The 22,913-nt window shown below is 42.3% G+C and overlaps 1 protein-coding gene across 1 annotated transcript in view; it reads left to right on the forward strand.

The window, feature by feature from the left end:
- Positions 1–2,312: 2,312 nt before the first annotated feature.
- HAUS6 (HAUS augmin like complex subunit 6) overlaps positions 2,313–22,913 on the forward strand; it is a 46,929-nt gene continuing 26,328 nt past the window's right edge. Inside the window, exons 1-10 of the mRNA XM_058672491.1 lie at positions 2,313–2,767; positions 6,514–6,609; positions 9,643–9,721; positions 10,497–10,629; positions 12,858–13,002; positions 15,249–15,314; positions 15,628–15,676; positions 18,613–18,783; positions 20,007–20,200; positions 21,639–21,765. Of these exons, the coding sequence (XP_058528474.1) occupies positions 2,640–2,767; positions 6,514–6,609; positions 9,643–9,721; positions 10,497–10,629; positions 12,858–13,002; positions 15,249–15,314; positions 15,628–15,676; positions 18,613–18,783; positions 20,007–20,200; positions 21,639–21,765 (1,188 nt within the window). The 5' untranslated portion in view covers positions 2,313–2,639. The remainder of the gene's footprint in view (positions 2,768–6,513; positions 6,610–9,642; positions 9,722–10,496; positions 10,630–12,857; positions 13,003–15,248; positions 15,315–15,627; positions 15,677–18,612; positions 18,784–20,006; positions 20,201–21,638; positions 21,766–22,913) is intronic.

A 22,913-nucleotide genomic window follows, 5' to 3' on the forward strand; every position in this document is an offset into this window, starting at 1 on the left:
CATTTCCCATCCAGCTCCCTGCTTGTGGCCTGGGAAGGCAGTTGAGGACAGCCTAAAGCTTAGGGATGGTACACCCATGTGGGAGACCCAGAGGAAGCTTCTGCCTCCTGGCTTCGGATCAACTCAGCTCTGGCTGTTGCGGCCACTTGTGGTGTGAAACAGTGGCTAGATGATCTTTCTGTTTTTCTCTCTGTAGACCTGCTTTTCCAATAAAAATAAATTGTAAGTTAAAAAAATAAATAAATCTTAAAACAAACAAAAAATGATAGCAGGGCTGCTGCCATAGCTTTGCCAGCTAATCCTCTGACTGTAGCACCAGTATCCTATATGGATGCCAGTTTGAGTCCGGACTGTTCGACCTCTAATCCAGTTGACTGGGAAGGCAGTTTAAAATGGCCCAGTTCTTTGGGTTCCTGAGCTCAAAAGGGGACCTGTAGGAAGCACCTAGTTCCTGGCTTCAGATAGGATCAGCTATGGCTGTTCTGGCCATTTGGGGAGTGAACAACAGGATGGCAGATCTTTCTGTTCTTTCTCTGCAAAATCTGCCTTTAAAAAATAGTGCTTGGTGGGCCCGGCGGCGTGTTCTAGCGGCTAAAGTCCTTGCCTTGAAAGCCCCGGGATCCTATACGGGCGCCGCTTCTAATCCCAGCAGCTCCACTTCCCATCCAGCTCCCTGCTTGTGGCCTGGGAAAGCAGTTGAGGATGGCCCAAGGCTTTGGGACCCTGCACCCGCGTGGGAGACCTGGAAGAGTTTCCTGGTTCCCGGCATCGGATTGGTGCGCACCGGCCATTGCGGCTCACTTGGGGAGTGAATCATCGGGCGGAGGATCTTCCTCTCTGTCTCTCCTCCTCTCTGTATATTCGGCTTTGCAATAATAATAAAATCTTTAAAAAAAAAATAGTGCTTGGTATGACAGCCTAGTGGCTAAAGTCCTCACCTTGTATGCGCCAGGATCCCATGTGGGTGCCAGTTTGTATCCTGGCTGTTCCACTTCCCTTCCAGCTCCCTGCTTGTGGCCTGGGAAAACAGTGGAGAACGGCCCAAAACCTTGGGACCCTGCATCCACGTGGGAGACCTGGAAGAAACTCCAGGCTCCTGGCTTCGGATCAGCTTCGTTCTGACCATGTTGGCCACCTGGGGAGTGAATCAATGGACAGATCTATCTTTCTGTCTTTCCTTCTCTCTGTATATCTGACTTTCCAATAAAGATAAATCTTTTAATAAATCAGTCAATGCTTTTTTTTAGAAAAAGGTAATAATTGGTTTGCTGTAATCTTTTTAAAGATATATTTATTTTACTTGGAAATTTGGAAAAAAAAGTACGGTTTACAAGGCAGACCTAACAGCTCACTTTAATCACATATTTTGGGTGACAGCAGGCAATACAGTGTTCCTCAGCTGCTAAACTGCACGTGTGGAAGAGCCAACAAGCTGGATTTAATAGGAACTGCGGCTTTGCTAGATAAACACGGTAGAGGGAAAGTGGTCAGGGTGCTGATGGTGCGTTCATGCTAGGTACAACATGAAAGGACGAAGAAACAGCCAAAAGAATGTCTGGTAGTACTACAGGGACTTCTGGAATAAAGTGAAGAGGGATCAAGCTAGAAAGTGAGGTGGTGGTGGGTGATCCTGACATTAGGTAGGTGTCGCAGTCATTGTAATGACAGGTTGGGGCCACCTCCTGAGGCACCAACATCCCAGACCAACACTGGTTCAATAACAACTGCTCTGTTTCTGATGCAGCTCCCTCCCAGAGCACCTGGAAAAGCACCAGAAAATAATGCTACCCCCATGCAGCCCCCCAATGTATACGGAATGCGTGCTAGAGGGCTATAGGGGAGCCGTATACCAAGAAAGATTAAGTACTTGCCTGGGTCCCTGTTACATGGGAGAGCTGGAATGAATTACAGAAAGCAGCTCTGGGTTGGCCCAGACCTGGCTGTTGCTGGCATTTGTGGAGTCAAATCAGAGAATGGAAGATCTTTCTATCTTACCCTATCTCGCTGCTTTTTAAATTAAAAACAAAAACAAAAACCAAAATGGGCTCAGAGGCAAAATAAATTGTTTTGAGTATCTTATAGCTAATGAGAAGAGCTGAGGATGGAACCTACTGTTTTTCCCACCGCATTGAGCCACTTACTTCACTTCCATGTTCTCACGTAATCAGCAAACAATAGCAATTTAAAACCTCGAAGCTGCTGGGCCCCTGCGAAAGGCTGACGACGCCAGCCCAGGAAAAAGTATTAGGCCGCGCAGTGCACTGTGGTCTTTGTAGTCTCTCGGCTGAGCTTGACAGGAAAGGACGGCGAGAAGGGCGCGTTGCATGACGGTAGGTGGAGTCTTTTAGGGAAGCCCTCCTTTCCCGGAAGTCACGCGGCGCAGGCGCGCGCCGCTCTTCCTCAAGCGCGGGAGTCTTGTTTTGTGGTGTGTTGGCTTCGGCGTCTGTGGAGCTGTTGCCGTTAGAGGCTCCGTTTCTCGGAGACTTTTTGGTTGTCTGAGGCGAAATGGCTCCGGGCTAGAGAGCAGCAGGCGGTGGCAGTGGAGGGGCTGCGGCGGCCTCGGGGGGCGATCCTTCGGGCCCGCGGTCGCTTGAGCCCGCGCGCTTTCTTCTGGGGAAGTGTCGGCGCCCACCGCGAGCATGAGCTCCGCCTGGGTCACTGCGTTCGAGAAGAAGCATCTGTGGATGTACCTGCAGGCGCTCGGCTTCGAGCCCGGCCCGGCCACCCAGGCCTGCGGGAAGATCGTGTCGCAGACGCACCTCGGAGTGTAAGGAGGCTGAAGCCCGGCGCGGCGAGGGGCCGGGGCGGGGACAACAGCCGGCGGGGTCCCGAGCGAGCCGAGGAGCGGGACGTGTGGGCAGCGCTGTGTGGGCGAGTGGGCTGCCGGGGTCCCCAGGGAGCCGCGGACCGGGCTGTGTGGGCGAGTGGGCTGCAGCTAAGGCCGAACCAGACGGCCAGCTTATCCCTGCTTTTAGGGGGGGGGACGGAGGTGTGGGCGACTTTACGAATGTAAGGAATCTTTCAGTAGTATGAACATTAGTTTGTGTGTTTACCTTTTGCAGTTAGGAAGTTAAGACATGCCACGGGTCTCAAAAAAAGAAAAGAAAAAGTGAAAACCTCTTGCCTGTTTTGACCTTTGGTATTATGATCGTATATTTTAAGATATTTTGGCTTTGTCAACACTGGACCCGTGGGGTGGATGGGCTCTCAGTGTCAGCCGGTTGGATTTTTGTAGTGGCTGTTTCACTGTTGTGCTGAGATCTCCGAGTCTGGATTCAACAGTCCCCAAACTAGCGTATGGTTTTGCGGCTCTACAATGCCGGAGTTCTTAACAGTTAGCTCACCTACACATCCCCTCTTGACATGTTTCAATCGTATTATAATAAGTACAGGCAAAGTTTATAACTATAATTAAACGTCGTTTGGTAACTACTTGTTTACAAGTTACTGTTAATGTGTAGGAGGACATTGTGACAGTAGGTCAGCGACCTAGTCAGCGAGCACAGGATTACAGTTGATGGGACAATATTTGTATGATAAATAACTGAATGGATGTCTTGTGTGTGACTGATTGGATATCCTTTGCATGAGAACAACTGTATGGCTACCTTTTGTATACCTGATGAGATATCATTTGTGTAAGAACAGTTGAGTGGGAAGTAATATACAAGGCAAAAGGACTTCCAAACTAAGGCATAGAAACAGTTGATGGTTCTGTTGGTGAACTAAGTATCTCTACCCTAATCCTGTATGACCCTCAGCATATAAAGTCTGTTGCCCCTAATGAATTTTGGCTATTGATCATCAGTCAGTAGTCCAAGCGTGTTATTATCGGCTCCGTGCACCAAGTCCATCGCTGCAGGACAGCAACATTAATGTATATGTCGGGTTTTCTTTTTTTCTAGAGGTCTGTTAAAAACTGCCACTGGACAGTATTGGGTCATGATGATGTATTTGTGGATGCATTTATTTCACAGTATTTGACACTGCATGTTAATCTCATTTTCTGTGTACTGGCAGAAAATCTTGAAGCTTCTACACCCCACTAAGAAGGACTCTTAAGTTACCTTTCCTTTCCTTTCTGGGGTTTTGTCTTAGTTTTCTTATTGCAGTCTTTTCTGTCTTTGAAAATTTGTTAAAATCTGTCAGGAGCTGATCCAGTGATGGAAGTTTTTTCTTTTTTTTTCCCCCACACTGTCAAAGATATTTCCCTTGTGTGTTTAATCATTTTGGTAGGGGTATTGGGAAGGGTTCTCGATCTTGAAATACAGATGTTCCCTTTAAAACAAATGCTAAACATGGCACCATATGTACTTAGAAATTAATTTTTATTTACTTACCCCTTTATTTTTTTAGATTTATTTTCATTTTATTGAAAATTCAGATATACAGAGAGGAGGAGAGACATAGAGGAAGATCTTCCATCTGTTAATTCACTCCTCAAGCAGCTGCAATGGCCAGAGCTGAGCCACTCTGAAGCCAGAAGTCAGGAGCCTCTTCTTCCGGGTCTCCCACATGGGTGCAGGGTCCCAAGGTTTTGGGCTGTCCTTGACTGCTGTCTCAGGCCATTAGCAGGGAGCTGCATGGGAAGTGGGGCTGCTGGGATTAGAACTGGCACCCATATGGGATCCTGGCGCATTCAAGGCGATGCTGGGTCCTAATTTTAAAAGATTTATTTCTTTGTGGGCCCAGCTTGATGGCCTAGAGGCTAAAGTCCTCGCCTTGGACTTTTTGAACTTGGGACCCTGCACCCACATGGGAGACCAAGACAAGCTCCTGGCTCCTGGCTTCGGATCAGCACATCTGTGGCCATTGCAGTCACTTGGGAAATGAATCATCGGACAGAAGATCTTCCTCTCTGTTTATCCTCCTCTCTATATATCTCTGACTTTGTAATAAATAAGTAAATAAATAAGTAAATAAATAAATCTTAGAAAAAAATGAATCTATCTATTTGGCAGGGCAGAGAGATACAAGTAAGTCGCTCAGACTTCCATCTGCTGATTTCCTTGCCATACGACTGCAATGGCCTGGATGGGACGAAGCCAAAGCTAGGAATCTGGAACTTCATCTGGATTTCTGTGTTAGTGTAGGGATCCTACATTGCTTTTCTGTTCTTTTATTTATATATGGCAAAGTTCATTTTAGTTTTTAGTTCCATGGATTTTTAATATCTGGGAGCATATAGTTGTGTAACTTCTTTTCAATAAAAGTTAAATGTACACTTAGCTTAGGATGCGCTGAATGCATCCCAAGGTGCAGGTTGAGCATTCCTAATTTAAAAATCTGAAAGCAAAAAAAGCTTTGGAGCAGCTCACTTTTTAGATTAAGGATGCTTAGGTGATAAAATTATGCAAATACTTCAAAATTTGACACATTCCAGAATCTGAAACACTCTGATTCCAAATAATTTGGATATGGGATACTCAACCTGTGTCTACCCAAAAGATTGGCATTTTGGGAAAAATTACATGCGTTGTGTTACACAGAGTGGGATAGAGGGAAGTGAGGTCTCATAATTATCTAGGTCTGAAATAGATATGCACAGAAGAGGCAATTCATTCATTTGCTCATGCAGTAAATATTTATTGAAAAAAGTGTTGGGCCTGGATGAGACAATTGCTTCCAATCTTTTTTTTTCTCTCTCTGTATCTGGGGAAAGGGGAGAGGGTTACTCCTAGCAGCCCAACTGCATTAGTACCTGGGGGTGGGGCACAGCCGCTTGTTGTCACCCTAGGATCCCTGGTCTGGAGCAGGTTCCCAGGGTACTGCGTAAATGGTTTCAGTAGTTCTGAGGTGTTCTTGATTTTCTTGCTCCAAGGCTGAAGAAATCCTTCCAACGTCCATTGATTGACATAGTCCACCTCAAAGTCTCCACTTGCCAGGATACTTGCTCTTAAAACTTGGCAGGGAGAGTTGTCCAATTTATTCTGCCCTCCATTCTCTACCATGGTACCAGGTGTCCTCTGCAGGCCACATGAGCTGCCATGTCCCCTTTGTGAATATGGGCTTGCTGTCCACCTCAAAGCTTCAGCAACCTAGAGGCCTATTCTTTTTTTCCCCTAAATATTTATTTATTTTTATTGAAAGGCAGATTTAGAGAAGGAGAGACAGACAGATCTTCCACCCGCTGGTTCGCTCCCCAAAGTGGCTACTACAGCTGGAATGTAGTTGGGAGCTTTCTCTGGGTTTCCTACGTGGGTGCAGGGTCCCAAGGCTTTGGGCCATCCTCTGCTTTCCCAGGCCAGAAGCAGGGAGCTGGATGGAAAGTGGGGCTGCTGGGATACAGATTGGCACCCACATGGGATCCCCCTGCATATAAGGCAAGGGTTTAGCCACTGAATCATTGCGCAAGGCCCTGTAGTTTTCTTAATTGGTTATAAATTTACATGAATGAGAAAAAGTAAATTTTTTTTTACCTCTTGAATGAAAAATGTTAATTTGTGTCAAACTTACTTTTGCATCGTATTTGGTATTATTAATCTTCTTTTCCTGTTCTATTCCCATCACCAGGAACATGTTTGACAAGCTGAACCGTGATGCCTTTCAGATAGTTTCCTATTTTTTGTTTCAAACACTGGACCAATCTCTCACCAAAGAAGTTTTCAAGTAAGGAAAAATTCTTTTATTTTCTTAAGTAGTCGTTCTAACAGTTTGAAAATAAATTTTACCTTGCCATAAAGCTACAATTTTTAAAAAAATTTTTTTAAAGATTTATTTTTGTTTTTATTACAAAGTCAGATATACAGAGAGGAGCAGAGACAGAGAGGAAGATCTTCCATCTGATGATTCACTCCCCAAGTCACCACAACGGCCAGTGCTGTGTCGATCTGAAGCCAGGAGCCAGGAACTTCCTTCAGGTCTCCCACATGGGTGCAGGGTCCCAAGGCTTTGGGCCGTCCTCTGCTTTCCCAGGCCACAAGCAGGGAGCTGGATGGGAAGTGGGACTGCCGGGATTAGAACCGGTGCCCAAATGGGATCCTGGTATGTTCAAGGCGAGGACTTTAGCTGCTAGGCCACCATGACGGACCCATAAAGCCACAATTTTTTTTTAAGAACTTTATTTTAAAATTATTTTTCTTGGAAAGGCAGATTTGCAGAGCGGAGAAGAGATTTTTCATCTGTGTTTCACTCGCCAGTTGGCTGCTCAGCCGGATCTGCACGGGGCTGAGGCTAGAGCCAGGAGCTCCTTTCTGGTGTCTGTCCTGTGTGGATGGCAGCTGCTTAGGCATGTGAGCCATCTGCCACTGCCTTTCTGGGCACATTTGTAGTAATTTGGACGGGAAGTAGAGCAGTCGGGACTGTCCTGCTTTGCTTCCTACTTCGCTGCAGACCTTTCATGATTTTTTTCAGAGATACATGATAATGTAAAAGCATCAATGGCCATAGGCAAAAATCATTTTGATTAAATGTAATCTATTATATACTGTTGAATATTTCCTTCTGTTGAAATAATTAGACTTGGTTCTGAGTTACTTTGCATGTGATTTTGATTTGTTTTGCTTGGGAAAAAATTTGTTCAGATTGATCTCGATTTTTGTATTGTACCAACTGCTTTTTATATTAGGGCATTATTTTCACTTTTGATAATTCTTTATTTTTTGACTTAAAATTATGAATGTCAAATAAAACAGGTGTATTTAGTAACAAGTTTTGGAACTCCATATCACTCATGTATAGGGATTCTTCTACCTAAATAAAAGCAGCTGTTTTGATTTTTCCTGACTGAACATTATGGCTTATCTAAAGCAATTCAGAAACTACATAGAAAGGCAAAGAACTAAAAGCCCCGGGATCCCATATGGGCGCCGGTTCTAATCCCGGCAGCTCCACTTCCCATCCAGCTCCCTGCTTGTGGCCTGGGAAAACAGTCGAGGACGGCCCAATGCATTGGGACCCTGCACCCGCGTGGGAGACCCAGAGGAGGTTCCTGGTTCCCGGCTTCGGATCGGCGCGCATCGGCCTGTTGCAGCTCACTTGGGGAGTGAATCATTGGACGGAAGATTTTCCTCTCTGTCTCTCCTCCTCTCTGTATATCTGACTTTGTAATAAAATAAATAAATAAATCTTAAAAAAAAAAATAAATAAATAAAAGTTACTCCTAAACCCATCAACCAGAGATGGTTACTGTTCGTATTCTAGCTTTTTAGTCCTTTTTTTCTATGCATATTAGAATATTTTGTTATAGAAATAAAAGGTATGAGTTTTGTTGTTATTTTGTTTTTAAGATTTTTTTTTTTATTGGAAAATCAGATATACAGAGAGATGGAGAGACAGGAAGATCTTCCATCCAGTGATTCATTCCCCAAGTGGCTGCACTAGTCGGAACTGAGTCAATCTGAACTGAGCCAATCTGAAGCCAAGGAACCAGGAGCTGCTTCTGGGTCTGCCATGAGTGTGCTTTGGGCCATCCTTGATTACTTTCCCAGGCCACAAGCAGGGAGCTGGGTGGGAAGCAGGGCTGCCGGGATTATAACCCATATGGAATCCCAGCGTGGGGAAGGGTGAGGATTTTAACCACTAGGCTACTGCGCCTGGTCCAGCATGAGGTTTTAAAAAGTAGTTTGCCTCAGAGTGAAAATTTGGACAAATTGTATTGGGAAAGCAGTAGTCAAAAATTTTAGATTCTAGTTATTTATGGCCAATACTTATTTGAAAGACGACATTAGCAAGGGAGGGAGGAATGGAGTGATGAGAGATCTTCCGTCTCTGGTTCATTCTTTTTTTTTTTTTTTGTTAACATTTTGATTTTTATTACAAAGTCAGATATACAGAGAGAAGGAGAAACAGAGAGGAAGATCTTCCGTCTGATGATTCACTCCCCAAGTGACCGCAATGGCCGGTTCTGTGCTGATCCGAAGCTGGGAACCAGGAACCTCTTCCGGGTCTCTCACGCGGGTGCAGGGTCCCAAGGCATTGGGCCGTCCTGGACTTCTTTCCCAGGCCACAAGCAGGGAGCTGGATGGGAAGTGGAGGTGCCAGGATTAGAACCGGCGCCAATATGGGATCCCGGTGTGTTCAAGGCGAGGACTTTAGCCGCTAGGCCACGTTGCTGGGCTCTCATTTTTGAAATAGTTAGGACTGCCAGAGTTGCATTGGGTCCAAGCCAAGAGCCCTGAACTCTTGTCTAGGTCTCCTATGTGGGTGGCAGGGGCCCAAGAACTTTGGTCATCTTTCACTATTTTTCCAGGCGCGTCAGCATGGAACTGCATAGTGCAGCAGCTGGGATTTTAACTGGTTCTCTGTGGAATGCTGACATTTCTAGGTTGATCCATTGTGCCACAGTGCTGGCTCCTTATACAGGATTTCTTTTTCAAACCTCTTATGCTGGTTTGTACCATCTTTATCCATTAAAATCCAGTGAATCATTGAGTATTGTCCTTGGTAGGTGATTTTTGAGAAGTTTTAAAAATGGTCATTGCTTCACTTAATATCTGTCTGTAATTCCATTGTCATGAGTTATTTGCCCTAAGTTAGATTGACCCCTATGAGTATTTTAAAAACCAATGATTCAGGTTCTTAACAAGTTGGTACTTTAAGCTGAAAATGCTAGCCTTACTCATTAGCCTTAATGTTCAAGTATAGGAAATATGTTTGATATAAAACAATTGTTATTCATCATTCTATTTTTTTTTAACTAAGATTTTGCTGGCCCCCATTTGACCAAAAAAGTGATACTGAATTCCGGAAACATTGCTGTGAATGGTTAAAAAAGATTTCTGTAAGTATTCTTTTTTTTGAAATATGCAAACTTTAGAATTTTGTAAACTAACAATCTTTTAGAGACAATTTCTTTTATTGCCTTTAATACTAGACATAGATTTTAGAGCTCCTGGGAGTAAATATCACAGTTTTTTATTTATTTATTCATTTTAAAGAAAATTGATTTGATAAGTAGAGTGGCAGAGGGAGGGAGACACAGAGCAGTATTCCATCTGCTGATCTTTACTGCGCATGATCACAGCAGCTAGGTTTGAGGAGGCGGAGGCCGATCTTCCACAGGTGACTGTCCTCTGCTCCCCTGGCTTCATTAGCAGGGCACTGCCTCGGAAGCGGGACAGTCAGGCCTGTAGCTGGGCCCTTTGATATGGGCTGCTGGCATTTTTTAAAGAAAACTGTTTTGATCATCCAGCAGATCAATTGTGGCATTATTGTAATATTTTTTGTGTGACCAAATCCACCAAATTCAGAAAAATGACAAAATTCAGCTTGTGGTTAAAATAGAATGAGTTTTGTCCTCTTATTAATGCTTCTGAAATTATACAGTGAGAACATGGTATAGTCCGATGCTGGTGATGTGTTTAGACCCCACTGTGGACGTTGGATATGGCCAAGCCAGTATGCCGTAAGAAGTGCTGGTAACTCAGACACCACCCCAGCCTTGCTCCAGGGCAGGACTGTCAGTGCCCTTTTAATAAAACATGTGAGCAGTGTGATATCAATGTGAATTATGAATATTGTGGGTCATATTTTCTATTCATCTCTTTTCTCCATAGGCTGAGTGTGGAAGCAGTTGGCCTCCAGTTATTGGCTCCCTGTTTCTCTCTCCTGGTGGTCCTAAGTTTATTCATTTGATGTATCATTTTGCAAGATATGTTGCAATGAAATATATTAAAAATAACTCGGAAAGTAAGTTAAAATAGGAATTTTTTGGGTTTGATTTCTGAATTTTTATTATTTTTCACAGTATTTAAATCACCAGGAGATTTAAATAAAGCAAGGTAGAGTTAAAATACTTATTTATCTCAAAAAACAAATTATTAATATTCTACTGGAAATGTGGTTTGAAATCTTACAATAAAGTAAGTTTGTTTTTACATGTGTGTTCTAATATCTAGATAAGGTAAAATAGTAAATATTTTAGGCTTGTGAACCACATAGGGTCTGTCTTCTATATTCCTTTTTTTGTTTGTTTTTACACCCTTTTTTTTTTTTTAAAAAGATTTATTTATTTTTATTGTAATGGTAGATACACAGAGAGAAGGGGATAAAGGGATAAAGATACTCCATCAACAAGTTCCCTCCCCAAGTGGCCGGAGCTCTTCCTCCAGGTCTCCCACACGGGTGCATGCTCCCAAGGCTTTGGGCCGTCCTCGATTGCTTTCCTAGGCCCCAAGCAGGGAGCTGGATGGGAAGTAGAGCAGCTGGGACAGGAACCAGTGCCTTTATGGGATGCTGATGCCAAAAGTGAAGGCTTAACCTAATCACACCCCAGCTCCAGTCCCTAGAAAAGTGTTTTTAAGCCATCATTTTTTTTTTTCTTTTGAAGATCTATTTTTGTTTGAAAGGCAAAGTTTTAGAGAGCGATACATAGAGAGGTCTTTCATCCATTTGTTCAGTTGCAAATAGTCACAACAGCCAGAGTTGTGCTGGTTTGAAGCCTGAAATCGAAAGCCTTCCCCTGGTCTCCACATGGATGCAGGGGCCCAAGAACTTGGTCCATCTTCCATAGCGTTTCCAGACACATCAACAGGGTGCTGGATCGGGAGTGGAGCAGCTGGGACTCGGTCCAGGCCCCACATGGGATGCAGGCTCCTTGGGTGGAAGTTTTGTGTGCCGTTAGCCCCTGTGGTGTTCAATCTATGCTGCATATTCTATCCTGAGGTTATAATTAGTCTGATAGATGGTTTTAAATGTTGAGTTGATAGTATTCTTGATTTTATTTATTTTTAAAATTTATTTTGTGGTTATTTGTGATAGAATTTTTTTTAAAAGATTTATTTATTTTTATTATAAAGTCAGATATACAGAGAGGAGGAGAGACAGAGAGGAAGATCTTCCGTCTGATGATTCATTCCCCAAGTGAGCTGCAACGGGCCAGTGCGTGCCAATCCGAAGCCGGGAACCAGGAACCTCTTCCAGGTCCCCCACGTGGGTGCAGGGTCCTAAGGCTTTGGACCATCCTTCACTGCTTTCCCAGGCCACAAGCAGGGAGCTGGATGGGAAGTGGAGCTGCTGGGATTAGAACCAGCGCCCATATGGGATTCCGGCGCTTTCAAGGTGAGGACTTTGGCTGCTAGGCCACACTGCCGGGCCCGGCACCCACATTTTTTAAAGATATATACATTTATTTATTTGGAAGACAGCTATGGAGAGACCTCGAAAGAAAGAGAGGAGACATATTCTGTCTACTGGTTCAGTCCCCAGTGGTCACAGTGACAGGTATTGAGTCATGCCAAAGCCAGGAGCCATCAATCCAGTTCTCCCATGTGGTGGCTGGAACGCATAGTTGGGCTGTGCTGTGCTGGCTTCTTAGGTGCATTAACAGGGACCTGGATGTGGGATGCAGTGTCACGGTTGGCAGTTTAACTTGCTTTGCTTCAATGCAGGCCCAAAAGGTCATGGTTCCTTCACAGTGGTTGTGTCTTTTTATGTGTATGATGTACATAGTATTTTTAAAAATTATTATTTATTTATTTTGACAATCTTGACATAATTAGGGTAAAAAGGCTGAAGCGCTACAGGAATTGGGCAAGACAACAAGACAATTAGTTCCGTATTGTTTCCTTAATATATCTGATATAAAAGGGGATTTTAAGGGAGAGGCCCCCCCCCCCCCAGTCTCCCACCCACCCAAGGTCCCCGATGTGGGGCATGCTCCAAGGGTGTTGCTCAAGTGGTTTTGATTGTTCAGCAGTTCTGAATCGCTGCCACTCTCACCACTCCAAGCACGATGAGGTCGTTGAAGAATCCACTGATTGACATAGTCCATCATAGAGTCTCCGTTTGCCTAGTTTTTCACTGCCAACATATAGATGTACATAGTTTTTAAGGAGTTATTAATTATATGGTGTTAACTTCTTGAAATTCAGCACTTTTGTTCTTACTTTCTAAGATATTGTTTGTCTTCCATTTAGATTCTGCACATTTCATAGAGACATTTAACCTAAAGCCACAAGATTTCCACAAGTGCCTTGCCAGGTGCCACGTAGCACGTAACAGATTTTTACAAGTTTTGCAAAGAGAAGATTTTGTTACTCAAAAATATCAGGAAAATGCACAGTAAGTGATACTTTGACAGCTAGAAAATAATTCTTTATCCTTTAAACACATGCTATCAATATAAACTTCAAAACAAATGTGTTTTTCAAAATACTGCCTATTCTGTATTTTAAAACAAGGTAACTTCTGAAACCTTAAGCATAGTATAAAGGAAATATTGAGAAATGAAAGCTAATTTTAGTACAAAAAAAATTCAAGGAAGATCATGTAGATAAGCTGCCACTTTGGGTGCCTGCATCTCATTTAGGAGTGCTTGAATTGAATTAGTCTCTGCTTCTGATCTTGCTTCCTTCTCCTATACCTGGGAGGAAGCAGATGAGGGACAAGTACTGGGCTCACTGTGGGAGATTGGCATACATTTTCCAGTTCCTGGCTTGGCCTGCACCAACCTTCGCAGTTGTGTGGGCATTTGTCGAATCATCTTTCAAAAGGAAGTTTCTCTCTGTCACTCTGCACTTCAAAAAATCTTCCATTTTACTTATGTATTTCTTATTTCTTTATATGGAAATAGAAATTCCAGAGTTGTAGATACATCTGTTTTGTCCTGGAATTGTGTAAATTTTCTGTCTTACCATGGTGTATTTTTTTTTAAAGATTTATTTTATTTTTGTTGGAAAGTCAGATATACAGAAAGGAGGAGAGACAGAGAGAAAGATCTTCCGTCTGATGAATTACTCCCGAAGTAGCCGCAATGGCCAGAGCTGTGCCAATCTGAAGCCAGGAGCCTGCTACAGATCTCCCTTGCAAGATCAAGGTTCCAAGGCTTTGGGCCATCCTCGACTGCTTTCCCAGGCCACAGGCAGGGAGCTGGATGGGAAACAGGGCTTCCAGACATGAACCAGTGCCCATATGGGATCCCGGCAGGTTCAGGGTGAGGACTTCAGCTGCTAAGCTACTGTACCAGGCCCCATAGTGTATTTTTAAAATGTCTGTTTAATGTTTTGCTACGTAGGTACTTCAAAAAGTACCCTTTAAGTATTTCATAATTTATTCGTGTCATGCTGTTTTACTTATTTTAGATTTTAATATTATTTACTTTTAATTATTAATAAAATGTTTGTTTACTTTTAATGTTTCTTTACTTTTATTTTATCTGAGAGGTAGAGAGATGGAGAGGTTTCTTCCATTTGCTGGATCACTCCCCTGAGGTCCTCAATAACCAGAATTGGGCAAGCTCAAGCCAGAAGGCTGAGCTCAATTGAAGTTCCATTTGGCAGGGACCCTACCACTTAGAAGCCATTTTCTGCTGTCTCCCCGGTGCACTGCAGCAGTAAGCCAGACCAGAAGCAGAGAAGCTGAGAATCACACAAGTGATGCAGTCTTAACCGCTGAGTCAAATGCCTGTTCCTCTTTTATGTAGATATTCATCCGTGCAGGAAGTTGTTCTTGGAGTTCATGTGTCAGGTGCTGTGTAACAATAAACAGCGTTAAACAGATTAGGCTCTTAGTTTCAGAGAATAGGTTGTGCCTTTATTTTTCAGAGTTATAAAAAAATGTAATACTTTCTGTTTTTGAATTTTTAATTTTTGAAATATTGTTTGAATGGTTGAGAGTCTTGTGGGCCTCTGCGGGGGAAGGAAGGTGACCTTCAAAATGTTTTGTTGTGTATTTATTAAAGCGAGGGAATCCTTCAAAATTATATCAGAAGAAATGTCTTAAGACTAAACTGCGTTTAAGTAATTAATTTGTTGTTAAAGCTTTGTTTATTTTGGAAGAGTTAGCAAAGAGGGAGAGAGTGAGGGAGATCTTGCTTTCTCTGCTCCGCTGCCCAGATGAGCATGTGGCCAATGGTCTGTAGGCTGTCAGCGCCAGGCACTTCGTCTGGGGCTCCCATGTGGGTGGCAGGGCCTCAAGCACTTGGTTATCCCTGCTTTTCCGAGGCCATCAGCAGGATACTGGGCTGGAAGTGGAGCGGCCAGTCCACTAGCCAGCACCCTTACAGGATGCTAGCGTTGCAGGGCATGGCTTTACTTACCTTGTCTGAACACTGAAATGACAACCTGCTAGGTATGTGAGAGAAGGATAAGGGAGCAGAGTTGTCTCATAGACCTTTTGATTCTACTCTGCTGTCCATCTCATAGCAGCCTGTGTGTTAGGCAATTTGTGTGAATTCCACAGTCCTTTAACCGGCTGTTGGTGTCTCTAAAGACCGAACGATAAGGAAATCGGAAATATTGGGTTCATTGAAAAAGGAATTAAAAGTTGTCATTTAAAAAAAAGTTGTCATTTTGTATGATTTCTTGCAGGTTATCAGTAAAGCAGGTGCGAAATTTGAGATCAGAATTTATAGGACTGCAAAATCAAGTAAAAGAGTAAGTGACTTAGAGCTGAAAGTTGTTCAAGATAATAGGTTAACTTTTGCATTTTATAGGTGAATAAATGAAGATTCTAGATACATTAATTTTAAAAAATGATGTTAATTAGGTAAATGAGGATAGAATTAAAACATTTTTGGAATCTTTATATAATACTTCTAATAAAATGTTATTGCTTTGAGCCTGAATATTGTTTTTGGTTTTAATTGGAATGGTTGTTAATGGGTGAGTGTATAGACTAACAAGATTTTTGGATGTTAAATTACAATGTGATTTTTTATGATTAATTTTCTTAATTAATTTTTATTAGCATGGAACCCTGTGTTGACCAAAGTAATTTGCAAGAGAAAATTCAAAAGGTGAGACAACTTTTGAAGGAACAATTTTATTTTTTTTGTAATATGTACTGCTTGCCTAATCAGTTGAATTCTTGAGTTCTCATTTTGTAATTGTTTTTGTAGCACTGTTTTTTTCTACCTTTGTTTTAGGTGATATATATATATATGTATATATATATATATATATATTTATTTATTTATAAAAGGGTGCTTCTGAAATGCTGGAAAATAATATAAAAATTTAGCTTATAATTTGTAGGATTAAATCTGCACAAAAGCAATTTTCAATATGATTTAAAACGCTTCATGCCAGCAATAAAATTCCTTGTTTGTAACTTAATCAGTGCTTTTTTTTTTTAAGATTTATTATTATTGGAAAGCCGGATATACAGAGAGGAGGAGAGACAGAGAGGAAGATCTTCCATCCGACGTTTCACTCCCCAAGTGAGCCGCAACGGGCCGGTGCGCGCCGATCCGATGCCGGGAACCAGGAACCTCTTCCTGGTCTCCCACGTGGGTGCAGTGTCCCAAAGCATTGGGCTGTCCTCGACTGCTTTCCCAGGCCACAAGCAGGGAGCTGGATGGGAAGTGGAGCTGCAGGGATTAGAACCGGCGCCCATATGGGATCCTGGGGCGTTCAAGGCGAGGGCTTTAGCTGCTAGGCCACGCCGCCGGGCCGAATCAGTGCTTTTTGTTTTGTTTTTGATTTAAGCTTTATGTATATATTTGGAAGGCAGAGTTCGTGAGAGACAGAGAGCCTCATAAGGCTGCAGTAGCTAGGGCTGCAGGAGCTTGGACCTTTTCCCAGGTCTCCCATGTAGGTAGCAGGGATCCAAGCCCTTGGACCGTTTTCTGCTGGTTTTCACAGGCCATGAGCTTGAAATTGGATTGGGAGTGGAGAAGATAAGACATGAACTGGCATGCATGTGAGATGCCATTGTTGCATGAGGTAGCTTTGCTTGCTGTGTCACAGTGCCAGTCCCTAAATTTTATTTTTGATTTATTTCAATTTATTTGAAAGAGTTGCAGAAAGACAGAGAGACAAAGATCTCCCATCTGCTGGTTTACTCCCTGAATGGTTACAACAGCTAGACCTGGGCTGAGCTGAAGCTGGGAGCCAGGAGCTTGATCTGGGTTTCCCATGTGGGTGCAGGCCAAGGCCTTGGGTCATGTTTGGCTGTCTCCTTAGGCCATTAGCTGGGAGCCAATTGGAAGTAGGGCAGCCAGGACTTGAACTGGTGCACACTTGGGATGCTGTTTTCTGCAGCTATAGGATTATCTGCACACTCTAATTTTCCATTTTTTTTTAGATTTATTTATTTTTATTGAAAAGGCAGATTTACAGAGAGAATTAATCTCCCATCTGCTGGTTCACTCCCCAAGTGATCACAGCGGCCTGAGCTGAGTTGATCTGAAGCCAGAAGCCAGGAAATTCTTCGGGGTCTCCCAGGTGGGTGCAGGTTTCCACGGCTTTGGGCCATCCACCACCGCTTTCCCAGGACACAAGCAGGGAGCTGGATGGGAAGTAGAGCAGCAGGAACATGAACTGGCACCTATATGGGATGTTGGGGCTTAGAGATGGAGGATTAACCAGATGACATGTTATGTCAGCTCCCAAATTAATATAGTAAAAAAAAAAAGTTATGGGCCTCCTGTGGTGACTCCGTGGCTGAATCTTTGACTTGCATGCTCCGGGATCCCATATGGGTGCAGGTTTATGTCCTGGCTGCTTTACTTCCCATCCAGCTCCCTGCTGGGGAGTGAACCAGCAATTGGAGGACCTTTGTCTCAGTCTCTCCTTTTCTGTGTAAATCTGCCTTTCCAATAAAAATGCTTAAATAAAGTTACTACCCAGAGAGCATGACTTCTCACATATGACTTGTATTGTTTCAAAATGTTTTTTTTTTATTTTTTTGAAGATGGTTATACAAAAGGGGAGGGAAAGATCTTCCATATGCCTGTTTAGTCTCCAGATGGATGCAACACCCAGGCTTGGACAAAGCAGAAGCCAGGAGACTGAAACCCTTTCCTAGTCTTATGTGGGCTGTCTTCTGTTGCTTTTCCAGGTGGACTAGTAGGTACCTGGATTAGAAATTCAGTAATTGGTATTTGCACTAACTCTCACAGGAGATTCTGGCATTACATGTGGAGGCTTAACCTAGTATGCCACAATATTATGCCCATTTTGGTGTTTGTGTTTTAGGAAATGTAGGTTAGCATGTGCCTGAGACTTTTTTGCTTTCAGATAAGTATTTTTTCAAATTTGACTTTTCTGAAACCCGAATCACTCAAAATTAATGTAATTTGGGCCCGGCGGCGTGGCCTAGCGGCTAAAGCCCTCGCCTTGAACGCCCCGGGATCCCATATGGGTGCCGGTTCTAATCCCAGCAGCTCCACTTCCCATCCAGCTCCCTGCTTGTGGCCTGGGAAAGCAGTCGAGGACGGCCCAATGCTTTGGGACACTGCACCCGCGTGGGAGACCTGGAGGAGGTTCCTGGTTCCCGGCTTTGGATTGGCATGCACCGGCCCGTTGCGGCTCACTTGGGGAGTGAATCATCGGACGGAAGATCTTCCTCTCTGTCTCTCCTCTCTATATCTGACTTTGTAATAAACTGAATAAATCTTTAAAAAAAAATCAATGTAATTTTTTGTTCTTGAAAAATTGTCTTGTTTTTTTTCCCTAAACAATTTTTAAGTTTAAATTCATAGCTTGTAAGATCATACAGGAAGTAGTAATTGTACCATGGTGTTCTATATGATTTTTTGGAAAATCCTAGTAAGCTAGATTGCCTTAAGAAATCCTTTCATGTCGCATTGGAAGTAATATCAATGCTGTTAAAAGTTAAAATGTAGTTATCTAATTATCTCATCAGTAACCATTCTAGAAGTACTTTGTTAGGAGTGAACATATACATGTTCAGTTATGTATAAAATTATGTGTTTTTTTGTATTCAAAGGTTCGGTTTTTGTGGGCTTCATTGAATGAAACACTCAAGATTTTGGAAAAAGAGAGAGAAGTTGTTAGTTCAGTTCTTGGTCTTGTTAAGGAATATGTTTTAGATGGAACTGATGTTACTATTAATATTCCAAGACTTCTGCTTGACAGTATTGAGAAACAAATTTGTAAGGTAAGTATGTGATATTTGGGAAACTTTTCAGAACTTTCTTTATATCAAAATTTTGTCTTTTATTTTCTTGCAGTGTTTTTCTACTATTCCTACAACTTATTTTAGTGAATCTGTGTAGTCAACATTTGTATAGATAGGTATTGTTAAACAGGTGTGTGTATATTTATGTCAGTTGGCTTTTATTATCTGTAATTTATATACTAATTACATTGTATTGTGTAGTGGATATTAGGTTACTTAATAGGAAAATGGTACTGTACTGTTTATAAATTCTCAAAAAAATGACCTCCTAATTGCCAGTTGTCCTTTTCAAAAGTTTCCATCTCTGGTTTTTGATGCTAATAAGTATTGCTTTTAAAGCCCTTTCTTCCTGTAGCTTTATAGCTTCAGTATCTGTTTTTGTGTGATTTTTCAGACTTCTGTTGTCAGCTTACCTCCTCTGGTTCCTTTGCTGTTTCTTTTTCTTTTTCATATTCTGAAATAATCTGTGTTTTGTTAGCAATGTCACAGTTTAAACAGCCTCCTGTTAGCAAATAGGTAATATGTGACCAACTACGTGTTTCTAGTCTCTTTCCTTTAACTGAGACTTCATCTCATTATATCTGCTTATTTATGGGATAGTTATATCTGGATGGCTTATGCTTTCTTAGTGTATTTTTAGTGTATTTTTTTTTTAAAGTTTATTTTTATTGGAAAGTCAGATATACAGAAACAAGAAAGACAGAGAGGAAGATCTTCCTTCCATTGATTCACTCCCACAAGTGGCTGTAACAGCCCGAACTGAGTTGATCAGGAGCCAGGAACCTTTTTTGGGCCTCCCTCGCAGCTGCAGGGTTCCAAGGCTTTGGGCCGTCCTCCACTGCTTTCCCTGGCCACAAGCAGGGAGGTAGATGGGAAGTGGGGTGCAGGGACTTGAAGCGGCTCCCATATGGGATCCCGGTGCGTGCAAGGTGACAACTTTAGCTGCTAGGCTAGTGCACCGGGCCCTTTTATTCTATTTTGCTGTTCCTTGCATAGTTTGAAAAATAGTGTGACACGTTAATTCTTACATAGTATTTTTCAGAGAACTAAAGTTATTTATGTAGTTGCATGTTGGAGGGACGGAGGATTTTCTTTGTTTTTGTTTTTGTTTTTATTTAACTCTTTAATGGTAAAAAAATAGTATGTAATCGTGGATTTTGTTAACCTTTAATTTTCCCTTTTTTTCTTCTTTGAATCTTTAGTTGCACATAGGAAATGTTTATGAGGATGGCAAATTGAACCTGTTGACAGTTATTCAGTTATTAAATGAAGCCCTGAAAGTAATGAAATACGAACATTGTCAAGCTGACCAAGCAAGATTGGCAATCGATCTTCACTACCTTGAAAAAGAGGCCAAATTTCAGAGGGGGAGATTGTCGGATCTGAAGCACATGAGGTACTTTAGAACATCTATTTTTTTTTAAAGATTTATTTAATTTAATTTAATTTTATTTTATTTTTTATTTTTTAATTTTTATTACAAAGTCAGATATACTGAGAGGAGGAGAGATAGAGAGGAAGTGGAGCTGCCGGGATTAGAACCAGCGGCCATATGGGATCAAGGCGAGGAGGACCTTAGCCACTAGGCCACACTGCCAAGCCCGATTTATTTTATTTTTATTACAAAGTCAGATAGATATACGAGAGGAGGAGAGACAGAGAGGAAGATCTTCCATCCGATGATTTACTCCCCAAGTGAGCGCAACGGCCGGTGCTGAGCCGATCCAAAGCCTGGAACCAGGAACCTCTCCAGGTCTCCCATGCAGGTGCAGGGTCCCAAGGCTTTGGGAAGTGGAGCTGCTGGGATTAGAACCGGCGCCCATATGGGATCCAGGAGCGTTCAAGGCGAGGACTTCAGCCACTAGGCCACGCTGCCGGGCCCCGAACATCTGTTTTTTTACCTTGGCAAGAGTGGAGTGGTTTTCTCTGCAAAATTCTTGCATAGTTAGTAACTATTAGCTTTGACAGAAAAATTTAGAAAATTTTACGAGTATTGAAAAACATTGAATCAGCTTCCAGAGAGAAACATGATATAGAGAGAATGAATATAACCTTCTTTGTCTGGAGTAAATTACTTACGTTGAGTGATAATACTTTATGAAGTAATTTGATCTTGTCTCACATTTCTTTAGTTGTTTTATCTAGTATTAAAATGAATTTTTGTGAAGTTTTTTTATTTGAACAGAAAGACTAGGACATATGGTCTTGCCTTTAGGAATGGAGAGTTGGAGTAGAATTAAAACTGAAGTTTAAAACCAGAAAAAATTTGATTTAAAAAAGAAATGAAATTTTAAAAATGAAATAATAGATATTGAACTACTTTCTGATCTTAAGGTTTTTTTTAGTTTTTAAATATTCACTTGTGGGGCCCAGCGGCGTGGCCTAGCGGCTAAAGTCCTCGCCTTGAACACCCCGGGATCCCATATGGACGCTGGTTCTAATTCCTGCAGCTCCACTTCCCATCCAGCTCCCTGCTTGTGGCCTGGGAAAGCAGTTGAGGACGGTCCAATGCACTGGGACTCTGCACCCGCGTGGGAGACCCGGAAGAGGTTCCTGGTTCCTGGCATTGGATCGGCACGTTCTGGCCCGTTGCGGCTCACTTGGGGAGTGACTCATCGGACGGAAGATCTTCCTCTCTGTCTCTCCTCCACTCTGTATATCTGACTTTGTAATAAAATAACTAAATCTTTAAAAAAAAATATTCACTTGTGCAATTCAATTTGTATGTGACATACTGATTGAACTTTTAGTTCTATTTCCTTCCCCTTCTGCATCATTTTCTTTTGTGATGTTTTTGTTTTATGATTTGTATAATTTGTTTTATATTGTTCTAGGTATAAAATAAATGAAGATGTCACAGCTATAAGGCATTCTGTTGCTGAAAAGCAAGGAGAATGGCATAAGAAGTGGACGGAGTTCCTTGGTCTGTCTCCTTTTAGCTTAATTAAAGATGGTACTGCAGTAAGTTGACTAATTTCCTGGGAGAGTATGGGTATATTTAGAAAGTTTGTGGGGGCCCAGTCCGGTAGCCTAATGACTGAAGTTCTCACCTTAAATGCGTCATATCCCATATGGACACTCGTTATATTGGGGGCCCCACTTCCCATCCAGCTCCCTTCTGTGGCTTGGGAAAGCAGTCGGGGACATCCCAAAGCCTTGGAACCCTGCACCTGTGTGGGAGACTTGGAAGAGCTCCTGACTCCTGGCTTCAGATTGGCACAGCACTGGCCTTTGCAGTCACTTGGGGAGTAAATATCATCGGCAAAAGATCTTTCTCTCTGTCTTTCCTCCTCTCTGTATATCTGACTTTGCAATAAGATTAAATAAATCTTAAAAAAAAAAAAGTTTGTGGAAAACAGTAGAATTAAAAGATAAGTTTCTTTTGCAAAGATGCTGTCTAGGGCACCTGCCTCTTGTTGGAGTTAGTGCACGTCTCAGATTCTAGCTTTCTGTAAGTGCGCACTTTGACAGGTAGCAGGTGCTAGCTTAGTGGTTGGGTCTCTTCTACCCATGTGGAATACCTGAATTGAGTTCCTAGATCCCCGCTTCAGCCTGGCCAAGTGCAAGCTGTTATTGATATTCAAGGGCTGAACCAAGGCCGGGAGCCAGGAGCTTCTTCCAGAACTTCCTCGAGGTTCAGGGTCTCAAGGCTTTGGGCTGTCCTTGACTGCTTTCTTAGGCCACAAACAGGGAGCTGGATGGGAAGTGGAGCAGCTGGGATGTGAGCCAGCGCCATTATGGGATCCCACTGCATGCACGGCAAGTATTTAGCCACTAGGCTGCTGTGCCGGGCCCAGAATTTGCATGGATAAAGAACATTCTGCACCAAAATACTTGCGTTTTAACTCCTTTTTCATACATGCTTCATTACACTCAAAGTATAATATGTGGCAATATTGATTTATCATGTTATAAATGATTAAAAATTTTGTAAGCAATTCTATTTGTCATCTTTGTATCCGTGCTTTAAGTTCTAATGTTTTGGTTTCTAATATTTGTAAATATTTGAAAAGTATTCTTTAAGCTACTCTTGTCTTAGTATTATCTTTTAATAATAAGGACCTTATTTTTTATTTAAAAATATTTTAATCTAGAATAGTGTTAAGTTG

Source organism: Ochotona princeps, chromosome 14 (assembly GCF_030435755.1).
Source record: "Ochotona princeps isolate mOchPri1 chromosome 14, mOchPri1.hap1, whole genome shotgun sequence".
In the NCBI taxonomy this organism is placed as follows: domain Eukaryota; kingdom Metazoa; phylum Chordata; class Mammalia; order Lagomorpha; family Ochotonidae; genus Ochotona; species Ochotona princeps.